This window comes from Cyprinus carpio, chromosome A5, assembly GCF_018340385.1.
Source record: "Cyprinus carpio isolate SPL01 chromosome A5, ASM1834038v1, whole genome shotgun sequence".
Classification (NCBI taxonomy): Eukaryota; Metazoa; Chordata; class Actinopteri; order Cypriniformes; family Cyprinidae; genus Cyprinus; species Cyprinus carpio.
The window spans coordinates 10,756,834-10,771,735 of record NC_056576.1 but is presented as its reverse complement, the minus strand read 5'-3'; the positions used below and the strand labels follow the sequence as shown (position 1 = coordinate 10,771,735).

The window sequence follows — 14,902 nt, the reverse complement described above, 5'->3', positions numbered from 1 at the left end:
ATGCATGCACATGCACATTTACGTAGACAGAGATTAAGGAGCATCTCTGAGCTGAACAGCAGGAACAACACAATCTCCATTTCCAAATTTATTAGCAGCCACTAAAATTATCTGAGGAAGTCAGTCAGCTAGTTATTTTGGAGTTTGAAAAACCCTAAATCTACACTCATACACTCTAAAAACAAAGTTTGCAAAAGGGGGATTTGTAGCAAGCCATAGAAGAACCATTTATGGTTCCCCAAAGAACCTTTCAGTGAACAGTGCTAAAAAGAAAAACATTTCCTAGTGTGAAGAATGTTATAAAAATAGCAAATAACATAAAAACCCATTTCCTCTATGAAGTGCTTTTTGTGTAATAAAAAATCTTCAAAGTCTTAAAAAAATAAAGTTTCCAAAAAGGGGTTTTCATAGTGATGCCATACAAGAACCATTTTTTGGAAGATCTTAAAAGAAACATTTTTTATTTCCTTATTTTTAAGAACATTTAAATAATCGAAAGAACCTTTTTCTACTAACTAAAGAATGTTTTGTGCATGGAATGGTTCCATAGATGTTAAAGGTTGTCCATGGAACCATTAATGCCAATAAAGAACCTTTATTTTACAAATAAGATTGTAGAGGCCATCCCTGCTTAAGATGTTGTTTTTTTGTCTCTTACTTAGTTTAAAATGGTTTATATAATCTCCCAGCCTGGATAAAGTGGTGTTCAGATGGTCTAGATCAAACCTGTCCCTAATGTGCCACTGTGCTGCAGAGTTTAAACTGCATTCACGCCATGTCGTAATTACCTTAATTTCAAGATGACAACAAGTGATATTCTACTCAGAGCTGTCGAAGTCCTCAGATTCTTAATTATGAATTTCTATGGCAACCCTATCAATGCCAAAGTGTTCACTTGCCCATAGACTTTGTAATTACAACTTGTAAGCTGTGAATGTTCTGAGAGAGATGACTTAGACCACGTGACTGCTGTACTATTTGACCAGCGCAGATTCATTTAGGTGCTACTTAGGTGTTAATGGTGCCATAGAAACACATAATTCCAAGTCTGAGGACTTGGACAGCTCTTACTAGATTGTCATGTGTTGTTATCTCAAAATTATGGTAATTACAACATGGCGTGAATGCAGCTTTAGCTCCTACCTGAATTAAACACACCTGAACAAAGTTTAGCTCCAACCAGCTCGAATACACTTGGATGTTTGTAGTTGTGGTCTCATTTTGAATGCGGCACCCTCTGGACATCACATTTGTCATCTGTGTATGTCATAGAGGATGTCTCATTTCAGAAAAGTAATCATTATAAAATATACTGTTTTTTTTTTCTTTTGAGGCATACATAATATAATTTTATTCTTACTTTGGAGTGTAATTTGAATTTTCTGAAATAAAGCTGCCTCAATGAATTATGCAGCCAACAAGTGTGACCTCCAGAGGACGCAGCCTTTGAAATGAGACACAGCAACCACAAACTTCCAGGCAAGTGTATTCAAGCTGGTTGGAGCTAAACTCTGCAGGACATTAGCCCATCAGGAGCATGATTGAACACTCTTGGTCTAGAAAACCTGTCCAAGTTTGTTTTCAGCTGGTTTAGTTGGTTGGCCAGCACTTGACTAGTGGCCAAAGCCTTCTAAACCAGCTTATAATGTTTTGTTTTTGTTTTTGTTGTTTTGTTTTGTTTTATACATCAGAGAGATTGTCTGCAAAAATGTTTTTTGAAAACTTTTCGAACTGAATGTTATATTCATGAAAATATTATGTTTCTTCCCAACATTTTGTGTTGTATTAGCAGAATGTTGGATTAAGTCAGTGTGATATGCAGTTTCTGTCTGCCATAGACAGCTGGCTCTTAGGGATTAGTGTCAAAATGCCAGGCCACTATGTAATAGAATTCTTTCAAAACAGCCAACAGAGGTAGCCTTCGAGACAATGGCAATAACAATGACAGTGAATACCTCAGACGTTTACAGAGAGGCATTACCATTTCAGCTCCAGCTTTCAAGAAAACCTCAGGATTCAAGAACTCAGCCTCCAAGACAAGTCATCACTCTGGGAGGTCACGACTGCCAGGAAGAGAGGTGTAGCCCTGGGATGCTTTATGTAGATCAACTGGGACGGAACCATTTGTGGTGCAAGCCTGGTTTAAAGGGTTGAGGGTGGAATTAGGGTTTAATGCTGCACCAACTGGTGTTTGTGGAACCGACTTGTTTGGATTCCAAGACACAATTTCTATGTTCGGTTGCCAAGCACAGTTACCTCCCAGAGCCAAACCATCCGAGCAGACCTTTTCAAAAACAATTCTGTAATGAATTCATATCAATTTTAATGATGTTTGTGAAAGGATAAGCTTATGATCAAAGAAGCTCTTTGTCTGGTAGAATGGGTGTCAACTGTGTGTTGTTAAGAAAATGGACATTCAGAGTTATGAGCATGGTAAAATAAAGCAGTAAGCTATAATAATTAAAATATATATATATATTGATTTTTTTCCTTTTATTTCTATTCAGATTATTTTAATTTTAGTTTGTATTAATTTTAGTTCTTCAACTTGAACTTGTTTCAGTTAGTTGCCAGTTTTATTTGTCATATAATTTTCTTAATGATAATAATGACAATAATTTTTTTAATTGTTTTAACTCTGTTTAATCTAAAACTTTCTTTTCCCCCTTCTACTACTAAGAGTAATTCATACTTCTTTTTTATTTTATGCATTATTTTAGGTAGTTTTTAAATTGTATTAATGTATTATGTATATATTTTCTGAGAATACATGTATTGCCTATGACTTTTACAATAAAACAACAAAAGCAAAATAATAAGACAGATGTTTAAAGAAAAATATGAATGTCTAATAATGATAATGATTGGTAAAAAAAAAAAAAATCTGCCAAGTAGTTAAAGTGCCCTTATTATGGGTAATGAAAGGTTAATATTTTGGTTTTGGGAGTCCCCAACAACAGGTTGAGATGCAAGGTCAAAAAACACTTTCATTGTCTTATAATATGCATTTATTTTTACCTTACTTGCTCAACGACTCCCAAACGAATAGGCTCAATGATTTATTTTTCCAAACCCCTCCTTTGCGTGATGCTAAACTGTGGTGATTGGTCTGATTGGTCTCATTTTCTTTTCATCATACCTGCAATGCCTGATAAAGCAGCGTTTGTGGGAGCAGTGCTGCTTTGTGTACAGCGTTATCGGGGAAACCACTATTTTTCATTCAGACCAACTCGAAAATACCAACAAGTGGGCCGGCAATATGCTAATGTTTCATGTTGACGTCAACATGAAATAGCTTGGGATTCATTTTAAAAATGACTCGTTTCTATGATTCAGAGTCACTCTTTCTTTTAAAATACAATAACTTTATACATGGTGCACTTTCAGATTGAAAACTTTGCAGGATGTTTTCATTCATTTAGAGCTGTGTTACACACTGCATGAAAGGCAATTTTCAAAAATCCATAATAGTGGCACTTTAACAGTAGATAGCAGTAGGCTGGTTGCCAAGCTACGTAGCAACATTAATATAGAATGTAAAGTCATTTACATACTTTTTTTTGTTTTGTTTTGTACAGCAGCTTCAAACATGGGACATATTGAACTATGATTAAATAATTTATTTTTTAATGCAGGTTAATATTCTGAAGTGCAGTTGCATAGTTCATAGAAAAATATATTTCTACATAACCATTTTAGAAGCATGGGATAAACGCTTTTGTTATTCAAGGCTTTAAAATGAACACCCTTGGATCTTACACTTATTTCTGAAATGTGATTTTTATGTAGCTGTTAATAATTCAGTGAAACATCATTTTGCTCTTTTAAATGTCAAAATCAAAAGGCATCTTTAATAGGTCTGTTACACTTGTTTTATCCCTTTTAAAGAGAACGGCAAAGATTTAAATCCTGGCTTTCAAATAACATGTAATTTAATCCAACCAAAAACTTCAGCAGTTCACAAATATTCAACAGAAAGAGTAATGATTCTAATTAAGAACAACCGTCTGGCAATCAATATAATGGTATAATGATATAATGGATTTATTCTTTTTTTATAATATTCTTTGGGTGTCAAACTACAATGCATTTGATGTGCCTTGTTCTGTAAACAACCCTTGCATCAATCCCATTCCTATTAGCATAGAGCCAGAGAATAGATTAGACATTTTAGGTGGTCTTACTCGGTACTGACAACCCTTTAAACACAGTTCATTTGTTTTCCAACTTTCCCCCCGGGAGGTCTGTATGAAAGAGGTGACAAAAGGTGAATGTGATGTCTTGGTGTCCAACATCCAATTATCGCACTCCCGCAGTAATGAACCCAGTTTCGCTTTACCGTACTTATGGGATATCCTGACATTTGTCATGTTAACCAAAGTCAAACATCTTTTCCCGAACATTGCTTCACAGGTCTAGCCAAGCCCATGGGTCTGGTGGAGGGTCCTGGAGGTCTAGGACAGGGCGGTGCAGCTGCCACGCTGGGGGAGGACAGCCGAGAGAGCGAAGGGAGGTATGAGGATTATGGCTACAATGCCCAACTGAGCGACCGCATCTCCTTAGACAGGAACATTCCGGACTACAGGCCGAAAAAGTGAGTATGCTACAATGACTTTAAACACGGAACATGCCCTTGGCTATGATGGACAAGGCCGAAAAAGTGAGTATGCTACAATGACTTTAAACCATTTAGAGCTGTGTTATTGGCATGTTCACTTGTACAAACAATTATGCACTATAGCATGTAGGTTGAATCCAAATCTGAGCAGATTGGTTGATTATCTGAGCAGAACAATCATTTTAAAACTTTCTGTGAGATGGAATTTCTCAAACAGTGTGAGTGATAGGGATTGAGCGATACCGCGTCTTCTCCCAATCTCTCAAAATGCACAAATGGCCTCAAATCCATAATATCCAGATTGAGTCCAGTTGACAGAATTGTCACTTGCACATCATTTTAAGTCATACCAATTAAAACATAACATGCAAATATAACCCATAAAATACTTGCGCACTCTCTGACGGATGGTCTTCAGCTGCGCTCTCAGCCAAAGTGCACACAGCCGCCTCTCAAACAGCTCAGGAGTCTCGAAATTGTGGCGTGTGGATTTAAGCCGTGATATAATTGAGGGTGAGGAGTCTCGAAATTGTGCCAATTAGGGTAGATGCTGAGCCCAGGGTTGATGCCCAGGGGTGTTTAAGTGGGTGGGCCTACATAAAACTGGGTGGGCAAAGTGTAGGAAAACTGCATGTCAGATTACCAACAGAAAATACAGCACAAAGGGTTAATATACAGTACTTCTAAAGCATTGATAAACATTAATTTTAATTTCAACATTTACTAATACATTACAACACTGTACCTATGCTAATTTGATGCCTAAAACACGCTTGGCTCAGAAGTTTATGATCTATAAATCCATCACCCGCAAGGTGGTCTGGCTTCATTTGTAAGTTAGGCAGTTCGGATTCAGTACTAAGACTTAATTTCAATTGGGATATTCACTATATACTTTTTAAAGAATTGATCTAATTGATATTTGTTTTGCTATTTTCAAAATCAACTCCCCAAAGGCACGTATTTTACTATTATGTCTTTACACTGCAAAAATAAAATTGTGGGTGGGACTAACAGAAAGACCAATCGTCATTTTGACAAGCGTATGGTAAGCACCTTTAGCAAGAGGGGAAATTAAGAAACTGAAATATGAAAACACGTTTAATATTTTTAAACAAAATATATAAAGTTATAGTGAAATAAGATGTTTATTATTATTATCGCTTAATAAATTACATCCATTTGGAAAATTACCAACTTCTCAATGGGTGGGCCACAGGGTGGGCCCATGCCAACCAGGCCCAACCATAGCCACGCCACTGGTTCAGCCGCAGTGTGCAAAGGCATTTGTTTTAGTCTGTCACAAACTCATATATTAAATTAAAAAAAAAAAATATAATAATTAAGTTTTGTTTTATGTTTTTATTTTATGTTTTGTGTGTTTGGTTTGGTTTTTGCCAGTCTTATCTTTGTATTATATTATATTATATTATATTATATTATATTATATTATATTATTATATTATATTATATTATATTATATTATATTATATTATATACCATTTTTATTTCAAGTAACATTTATTAGACAATGGACCCCATTGAAAAGACTTTTTTATGTTAAAATGTTCTTCAGAAAATCTTTGGACCCCACTGAAATTTTTTTTTTTAAATTATGTTATTCATGTAAACATTTTGAACAAAATAAGGGTAAGTAAATCATGGCAGAATTGTCATTTTTGGGTGAACAATCTCTTTAATTATTTACAGAGATGTTCACAAGATATTTGAGAACATTCACTCCATTTTGTGATATGTTCTGGTGTTCTGGAGGAAAAGGAAAAATTGGGGTGGTACGCAACAAAATGCGACTTCATGTGGTTTTGTTGATATATAGCAAAGTGGGGTGGTACGCAACAAAATGCGACTGTGTTATACAAAGAAAAGGGGTTTAAAAATAGCCCAGTGGCTGAATCACTTCCCACATTTTAGCATTGCAACGCCCTTCAGGGGAGAATCACATTAATAGAGTCAATAGCTAGCAGTGATAAAGCATTGTGTTAGACAAAGGAAATATTACTGTGTGAAATAGTATCCCTGCCCACTAGGATAGTGTTAATGGTAGGAATGTTAATAATGCAGCAACAGTCCAGGGATATTTTATATGGGGGAAAAACGACCTTAGAAAGAGCACTGGAATATTAATGGTCATTCATAAGACGTTATATATTTAGAACATGACCCAAAGCACAGATCCAGTGATTGAGACGAGATAACTGTATCCAGCTTTTTTTTTTTTTACTTAGCTTGGTTTGTTGTGGTTAATGCTGGTGAACTGTAAAAACTAAAGCTAACATGTGAAATTTCACATTTTGCCTTTTTTTCCCCACACTGATGGGTCTGTGTCTCGTTTTAAGCCGTTGTAGATGATGGAGGTTGCCTTCCGAATTGCTGTTCGGGAGCTTCTTGAAGTTGTTGAGATTCAAGCTGTGTAAATCACGATTCATTGTGTGCTTTTGTCTTGGCAATAACGCTTCCTGCTTGCATCCCTGATAAACACAATCATTCACGCTTCTGTACACAAACATGTGTTTAGCTAAGATATCTCTGTGTGACTTGCACAATTCAAGGCATCACAAATCTGACCCTCACACTGCATGAGGGGAAGGTCCTGTTATACGCCTCTTGACGTTCTAGTTTATGAGAATGGAAACATAATTGTAATGATTTATTTAACATGGTAGAACAGGGTAGATTTGTGGTAAATAATACATAGATACGCTCCTTGTTTGGTAAGAAACATGAAAAATTAAAATGAATATGTCTGCTTGCAGTCCTCAATTCTATAATTTTGCATTCAACACTGTGAAATGTGTATGTATCATTATTTTGTGCAGTGCTAAAATACATACAGTATATATGTTTTCTTTTTTATCTTTTTTTTTTTTTTATGTAACATTTCTGTGATGGCAAAACTGAGTTTTAAGATGCCATTACTCCAGTCTTCAGTGTCATGTGATTCTTCAGAAATCATTCTTATATGCTGAATTGGTGCTTATGAAACATTTCTTACTTTTATCAATGTTGAAAACAGTTTAAAATAACTGTTTTCTTTATATATATTATATATGTTTTTTTTATTTATTTATTTATTTAATTTTTTTTTATTATAATAAATTATATTTATTTCTGTGATTCCAAAGCTGATATTTTAGCAGTGCTGCTTAACATTTTTGTGGAAACCTTGATCTTTTTTTTCTGCATTTGTTGATGAATAGAAAGTTCATAGCATTTTTTGAAATGGAAATATTTTGTAACATTATAAATGTCTTTACTGTCACTTGTGATCATTTTAATGCTTCCTTGCTGAATAAAAGTATTAATTCATTAAAAAAATAAGATAAAAATCTTACTGGCCCCAAAAAGATTAGAGAAAGGGAAATTCATTTTTCATCAGTGCTGAATTCCACACATTTCCTGAACAGGAAGCTATTCTAGTTGAGGCAGCAATGTCTAAATTGAAATTATGAATTGCTTACAAAGTAAGCATTTATTCTTTTAGATATATTGTTATTCTACTGTACCATAACAATTGGTATTAGTTATTTTGAAGTGTTAATATAAATGATCTGCACTAGATGAAGAAATTGGTTGTTTTTGTTTTTTTTCCAAAAGTGGACATGTATTCTCATTAAATGTGTGACCAGATCCTACCTTAAAATCATAACAGTAGTGTACTGTTCAGCAGATATATTATGCAGACATCATTACTTGAGGTTTATGGATGGTTTATTGGGTGTTTGTATAGGTCCTCTTTGTGGCGTTTGTGCCCCAAAGCCTAGTGGTCTTTTGATCCGGTCCTGTAGAGGACACAATCAGTTACATTCAGCCAGCAGCACAGAGCCTCAGATTGGTTTGTGTTTCTGACACTGATGCCCTGCAAACAGCTGTTGATGTGTATCTTGGCTAATTGAGGAGTCATTCTCTAAAGGTCTTTGATGTCCAGAAATGGCAGTGCACTGATGGCCGTTTCTCTTTAATGCATATTTAATTGCAGATCTCCAGGATAGCCTGTTCTTCAGTCTCTTTGGTCGAAGGTGCTTTGTAAAAAAAATACTTAATTGCATACAGCCAAAAGAAAAGTAGTCTCTTAAAAAGGTCAGGCTGACCTTAACTCAAAGTACTTGACGCAAATTAATTTACCACCAACCGAAGAAAACAAATCGATATAACTACATCAAGGAGCCATTTTATTATTGACTCGGAAAAGGATGAAGGTGGAAACTGTATGTAAGGAGATTGAACATTCACAAATGAATGAAATGAACTTTTGTTTGTTCTTTTGGATTGTTCTTTTTCTGAGCCTTTATTTAGTGGGAATGAGATCAAAAGGGTGTTGAGATCTATCAACACTCCTTCTTGTACTGATGAGATGTTTTCAGTGAAAACATGTTGCAGTGACAAGGCAAGTTATTATTTTTTTTAGTGGAGGTATATGATCACAATCAGCTAGTTGCTTCTAGTCTGGAATCAGAACGCAGAGGAAGTGTTAGAGGTTAATGTGAAGTCTTATAGAGAGAAATAGTTCAGGGAGAGGCGGAGAGAAAAGAGCAAGAGAGAGAGATAGGAATACATCTTAATTTAGGTGTCTGTTTCTGTCATGCTTTGTTCCAGGTCAAATTATGATAACTGGACAGCCAGCTTTGGCTCTGTTTCACACAGATGAGTCCATCTCTCATCCTGTTACAGCCCATAGCTGCCTGCCCCGTCCAGCTGTATAAATTCAGACTTGAGCAATGGCCTAGATAGAAGGTGTAACTAGAGCAATGAATGTGTAAAATTACCTATGGTCATTTAACTACAGTAATAGCTGACACAGTATAACAGACTATAAGTGCAGTTATATATATATATATATATATATATATATATATATATATATATATATATATATTGCATTGATAGCCGTTAGAGGACATAAAATTATTTTGTACGTTTGGGAAATTGTTTATTTAATTTTGTATTACATAATGTATGGTTTATGAAAAAAAAATGCTTACATTTCTTTAATTTCTAATTATATTTGCAGTAGTATATTTTATACACACCACTGAATAATTAAAAGTCTCTTATGCTCTAGACTGGATTTATTTAATCAAAAATACAGTAGAAATAAGTTTGAATAAATGAATGGATGAGGATGCATTTATATACAGTAGCGCTTTACTATGTACTACTGTACACCCAATGCACTTTTAATCATATGAAGGGGTCTCTCAGAGATTGTGACATATTATTAGCATTAAAAAAAAAAAAACTGTATTCTATTTGAATATATTTTTAAATATCATTTATTTCTGTGACAGCAAAGCAGACATTATTACAGTTTTAGTGTCACATAATTTTTCAGAAATCATGTTGTATGTATAAAATAATGTAATAATATATGTCTATATACTGTACACATTTTTAATCTTGTGTACATTTTTGTTATACAAAATGTGTAATTAAATACAACAACAACAACACAAAACTTAGGTAAAGCTTCTTAGATTAAATTATCTTTATGTACTGTATGTTAAATATTACTCAAACAAATCAAGGATTAAAAAATGATTAAAAATGTGCTTATTTTTCAGTGTTGACGTGACTTTGCATTGTTGTTTTGGCTGTGTCACCTGAACGTGGCGGTGCTTTTCACTCCTGTGATAACATGTAGACGGATTTACTTGGATTTATTTTATGTATTCATGCACATTTTGTGGAAAAATACTGCTGGTGACATCAGTTTTGTACTCAGAGTGCTTTGCATGAGTGATTGAGGAAGAAAAAAGAAAAGGGATTGGAGAAACAGCAACCTGCTGGGAAGCAGAAAAAATGCTTTAATGGCCTGATCAATCAAACCTTCCTTATGCTGCTATGGCTGCAGAACTACATGGTATTAGAGGACTGTTATAAATAGCTTTGAATGACATTTGCACAGCTGTCACTGATGAAACTATCATAATATTTAGTATTTATGCACTGAATGTTAGCCATTGCTGCATGCTTGCTTTAGCACAGTCTAGCTGATATAAGCAATATTCCATCAATGTGCTTGCTTTCATTTCTTACTTTTTTCATTGCTTATAGCCACACTTTAGTCAAAGAATTGATCAACTGGACATATTTTGACTCTTCTTGAGCCTCTGTAGTTTGGATAAAAGCAACTGCTAATATTCATATTGAGGGTTGCATTTTTTCCCATTCAAAACTGTGTACGAGTGACATGTCTTGGGTATTCCTATAGTCTTTGACACAACAAAGTGACCATTGAAATTCATTTGAAATTTGTGTCAGCACATCATAAATAGAACGCAGCAGCAGTTTACTGTCAGGGATTTGTTGTATCGCGCCGTGCCGTATCCAGTGTAGACAGCATCACTGATTGTAATGAGTTCTAGTATTTTGTCACACCGCGCCACTCGCGTCCAGTGTAGACACGGTGTAACTCATTTTACATACAGCACACAGTGAAAATTACATGAATATGACAGTGAGCAAATGCATAAAGCACAGCATAATTTGAAATCACGAATAGTGGGCCCTATTTTAACGATCTACGCGCATGGTCTAAAGCACACCGCGCAGGTGCACTCCACTTCCACTACGCGTCCACTTTTGAAGAATCCACTTTTGCTAGTTTAACAACGGGGAAACGATCGGCGCATAGTCTAAATGGGTTGTCCCTATTCTCTTAATGAGTAATGGGTGTTTTCTGGGCGTAACATGCAATAAACCAATCAGAGTCTCATCTCCCATCCCCTTTAAAAGCCAGTTGCGCTCGTGCCATGGCGGGTTCGCTATTTACATGGCGGAATGTAATTTTTCATATTTAAAAATGTTTCTGTGCTGCTGCGCGTCCCTGTGTGTATAATAAGCAAAGTGTAAGTGCGTTGTGTATTGTACCTGCCTATAGGCACATATTACTAATGCACTCTTTAAATAACAAAGAAAAAATATTGTGCCAGGCTATAGACCATGTTTGAGTTGGTCTATGGCAGTCTATTTTCAGTTCCTCAAAATAGCAATGTGCAAACAATGCACCTGAACACACCTCTTTTTTAGATGTTTGTTTTAGAAGTTTGCAAGGTTTGTGAAATAAAATTTTCATTAGCTATTCAAAGATTTGTTTAAATGTTGTAAATGCGTATTTGCTGAATGCTGACAGCAAATGAGAAAGTATTATAATGTTTGCCTTTCTGTTACTAATAATATAAAAGCAATCGTTATAATACTTTTTGTATAAATTTTAATTCCTTTGTTTAACAGTTCTATCAGATTATTAGACAGACTTCTATTTGTATTAGACTGAACTGTTAACACCGACGGCGAACAAGAGGAAGAATGTGAACACTGTGTGCTCAGGCGCTGCCGCTCTCAGCGCCGTCAAAATTAAAGTCCTGCCTCGAACGCATCGGCATAACAGATAAACCTAATGCCAAATATCAGCGATATATCAGCCGACCACTAATAATTGATCTTAGTTTGAATTCATTTTTAGCTTTTTTTAAGTTTAAGTTTTAATTTAAGTTTAAGAGATTTTGTTGTATATTTTAGTTGCTTTTATATTTGTTTTGGGGATTTTTATGTGTTTATATAGATTTTATAAATTTTTATTTCAATTTTAGTTGTAGTTATTTTATTACATCAAATTAAACTAAATGAAAATGATAAATGTTTTCTTGGCAACTAGATGATTTTTTTTTTTTTTCAGTTAATGCTTATTTTATGCATTATGTACGTAGATGCCATAAAATGTAGATTTTTTTTAAATAATTTAAACATTTTTAAACAGGGCCTCATTGGAGCTTATTCATAATGTAAACACATAAATACATTCTTAAACTGTTGCACTGAATTGAGCATTTTTTTGCTCATGTTTTTACATTGATTTACACAGGACTCATTCTGCTTATTAAGGTCCTTAGATGTTACATAACTACAGAGGACAGTTTAAATCTGCTGTAAGCAATATAAGCCTAACAGACATCTTGCTAATGTCTCTATTTTAGACTATGCCATTGAATTAGACACCCTCCAATCCCTCGCATACCTCCTCTCCAAATCTCTATCCTTCAAAGACAATGCAGCAAACCCCAATGCGTAGTATGACTGACAGGCAGAGGCGCGACTCCAGGTTTTCTGATGGGCTATAACACACCACGGTCAGATCCCCTTTTTTTGCTGTTTACAGAGCCTTGTGCTAAAACAGGGACTTGTGTAATTTCTCAAGACAACTAGTATTTCAGTGATATCTGTCAGATAGGGATTTTATGCTTGTTATTCCAAAAAAAAAAAAAAAAAAGGCTTTAGCATATTCAGCATTCAGTATAAACAGTATTTGAGTTAGCTTGATAGTATGATTGTGTTAGACTATATGCACAATTACCTGCTCTCCTCAAATCTTACCAGAAACTGATTTCTGGTGGTTATAATGAAGAAAATGCCTATGCATAAATTGCCACACTCATTATTTTAGTGGACCATTAGTCATGTGTGATCTGTAATTCTTGTTTTGCACTATGAATGGAAAAAAAAAAGTTCTCATTATTGGGAAGACTGAATGCTACTGTATCAGTGTACTGAATGCTTTAAATATATATATATATATATATATATATATATTAGTGGTGGGCCGTTATCGGCGTGCGACTCTTATCGGGCGATAAAAAAAATATCGCCATTAATCTGTTCTCAAAGTTGGGTTGGGAGCTGGGTCTATACTACGCAAGCTATGGTGACTTTCACCGCACTGTAGGGGGCGAGAACGAGTCTTCGAACCTGTGTGTATGCCTACTGTGAAATTTCCAAGCTTCCCAAAAAAAAAAAACCTCGACAAGACTCACACCTGTTTCACACATACTCCGTCTGCAGTGCGTACTGCAGTCCGTGTGCGTTACGTATGTGGTGCAGAAGCAGCACGGACTCATTGTGCTTTCACACAGGACGCGTTTGCAGTCCGCTACTGATCCGTGGCTGTGTAGTCCACAAACATAACATTTGTTCATTATTCTATATTTCAAACCATGTAAAAAAAAAAAAAAAAAATGTGACTCTTATCACAGAACAGTAACAGACTTTCATAATCATAGACATTAGTTTAAACTTAATAAATAAAAACAACATATTATTCATGCATTTGACTTCTAGGTTTGTATAATAAGCTGCTCAAGCAAGCGGAAAAACATTTAAACACAACAATTAGCCTACTTTTTCTTGTTGGGATATCGCAAATATTACAAAATTAAAGCACCGCTGACAGAAACAGTCGACTCTCGTGCCTTTTGCATTTAGATCTTTATTACAAGCAATCGCACGGTTCTTAATGAACTTTGTTTTTCTGCTTCCATAAAAGTGCATAGGCCTATATCATGTTGCCTCGTTATCTAAAGGTGTTTTTTTTTCTTGTTTTAAAACCTAGCCAAAACCCATGTGTTGCGTGTGAAAAACAGTAGGCTTTAATTAGTATACATTTATTGTGAAATTACTGCATTTCCGTGTCAATCCATGTTAATTTTTACCGCGAACAATGTGCTGTAATTTTAATTCAGCGCATGCAGCACAGCAAAATTAGACTATGTACACTGCTGCAGACGCACCGCTCCTGGAACGCACTGACGGACCGCAACCGCGTGAACGCTGGAATCCGTTAACATGGGTGCGTAAAAAAAATGCAACGCATACGCACTGCAGACGGAGTATGTGTGAAACAGGCGTAAGGTTGTTTGCAACTTGTGCAATGCTAAATTAGTTTACTGTAGGAGTTCTTCCAATCTCAAGTACCACCTAAACGCAAAGCATCCCTTAGCTAATGCGGAAGATGCCGGGCCAAGCAATGTAGCGCAGGGGAAGATTCGTCGTCAAACTACTATGTTTGCGTGCAGCACAGCTCTATCAGTACTAACAAGTACATCTTTTTGAACATAATTTGAATGCCTTCGGCAGAATTCAAATGAGCCATTTAAATCTAGATTAATCTAGATTAATTCCAAGATTACAGTGAGATTAATCTAGATTAAAAAAATTAATCTATGCCCACCACTAATATATACACACACACACACACACACACACACACACACACACACACACACACACACAGGTGCATCTCAATTGTTAAGTTTTTTTTGAATAGTTTATTTATTTCAGTAGTTCAACTCAAATTGTGAAACTTGTGTATGAAATCAGTCAATGCACACAGACTGAAGTAGTTTAAGTATGTTCATTTACTGTACATGTACTCAATACTTGGTAGGGGCTCCTTTTGCTTTAATTACTTTGCTTTGATTAGTTTGTGGCACT

At 35.3% G+C, this 14,902-nt stretch overlaps 1 protein-coding gene across 1 annotated transcript in view; it reads left to right on the top strand.

Moving 5' to 3' along the window:
- Window positions 1–14,902, top strand: part of LOC109090467 (polypeptide N-acetylgalactosaminyltransferase 9-like) — an 84,344-nt gene that overhangs the window by 9,403 nt on the left and 60,039 nt on the right. The window contains exon 2 of the mRNA XM_042753630.1: window positions 4,414–4,594. Within this exon, the coding sequence (XP_042609564.1) occupies window positions 4,414–4,594 (181 nt within the window). The remainder of the gene's footprint in view (window positions 1–4,413; window positions 4,595–14,902) is intronic.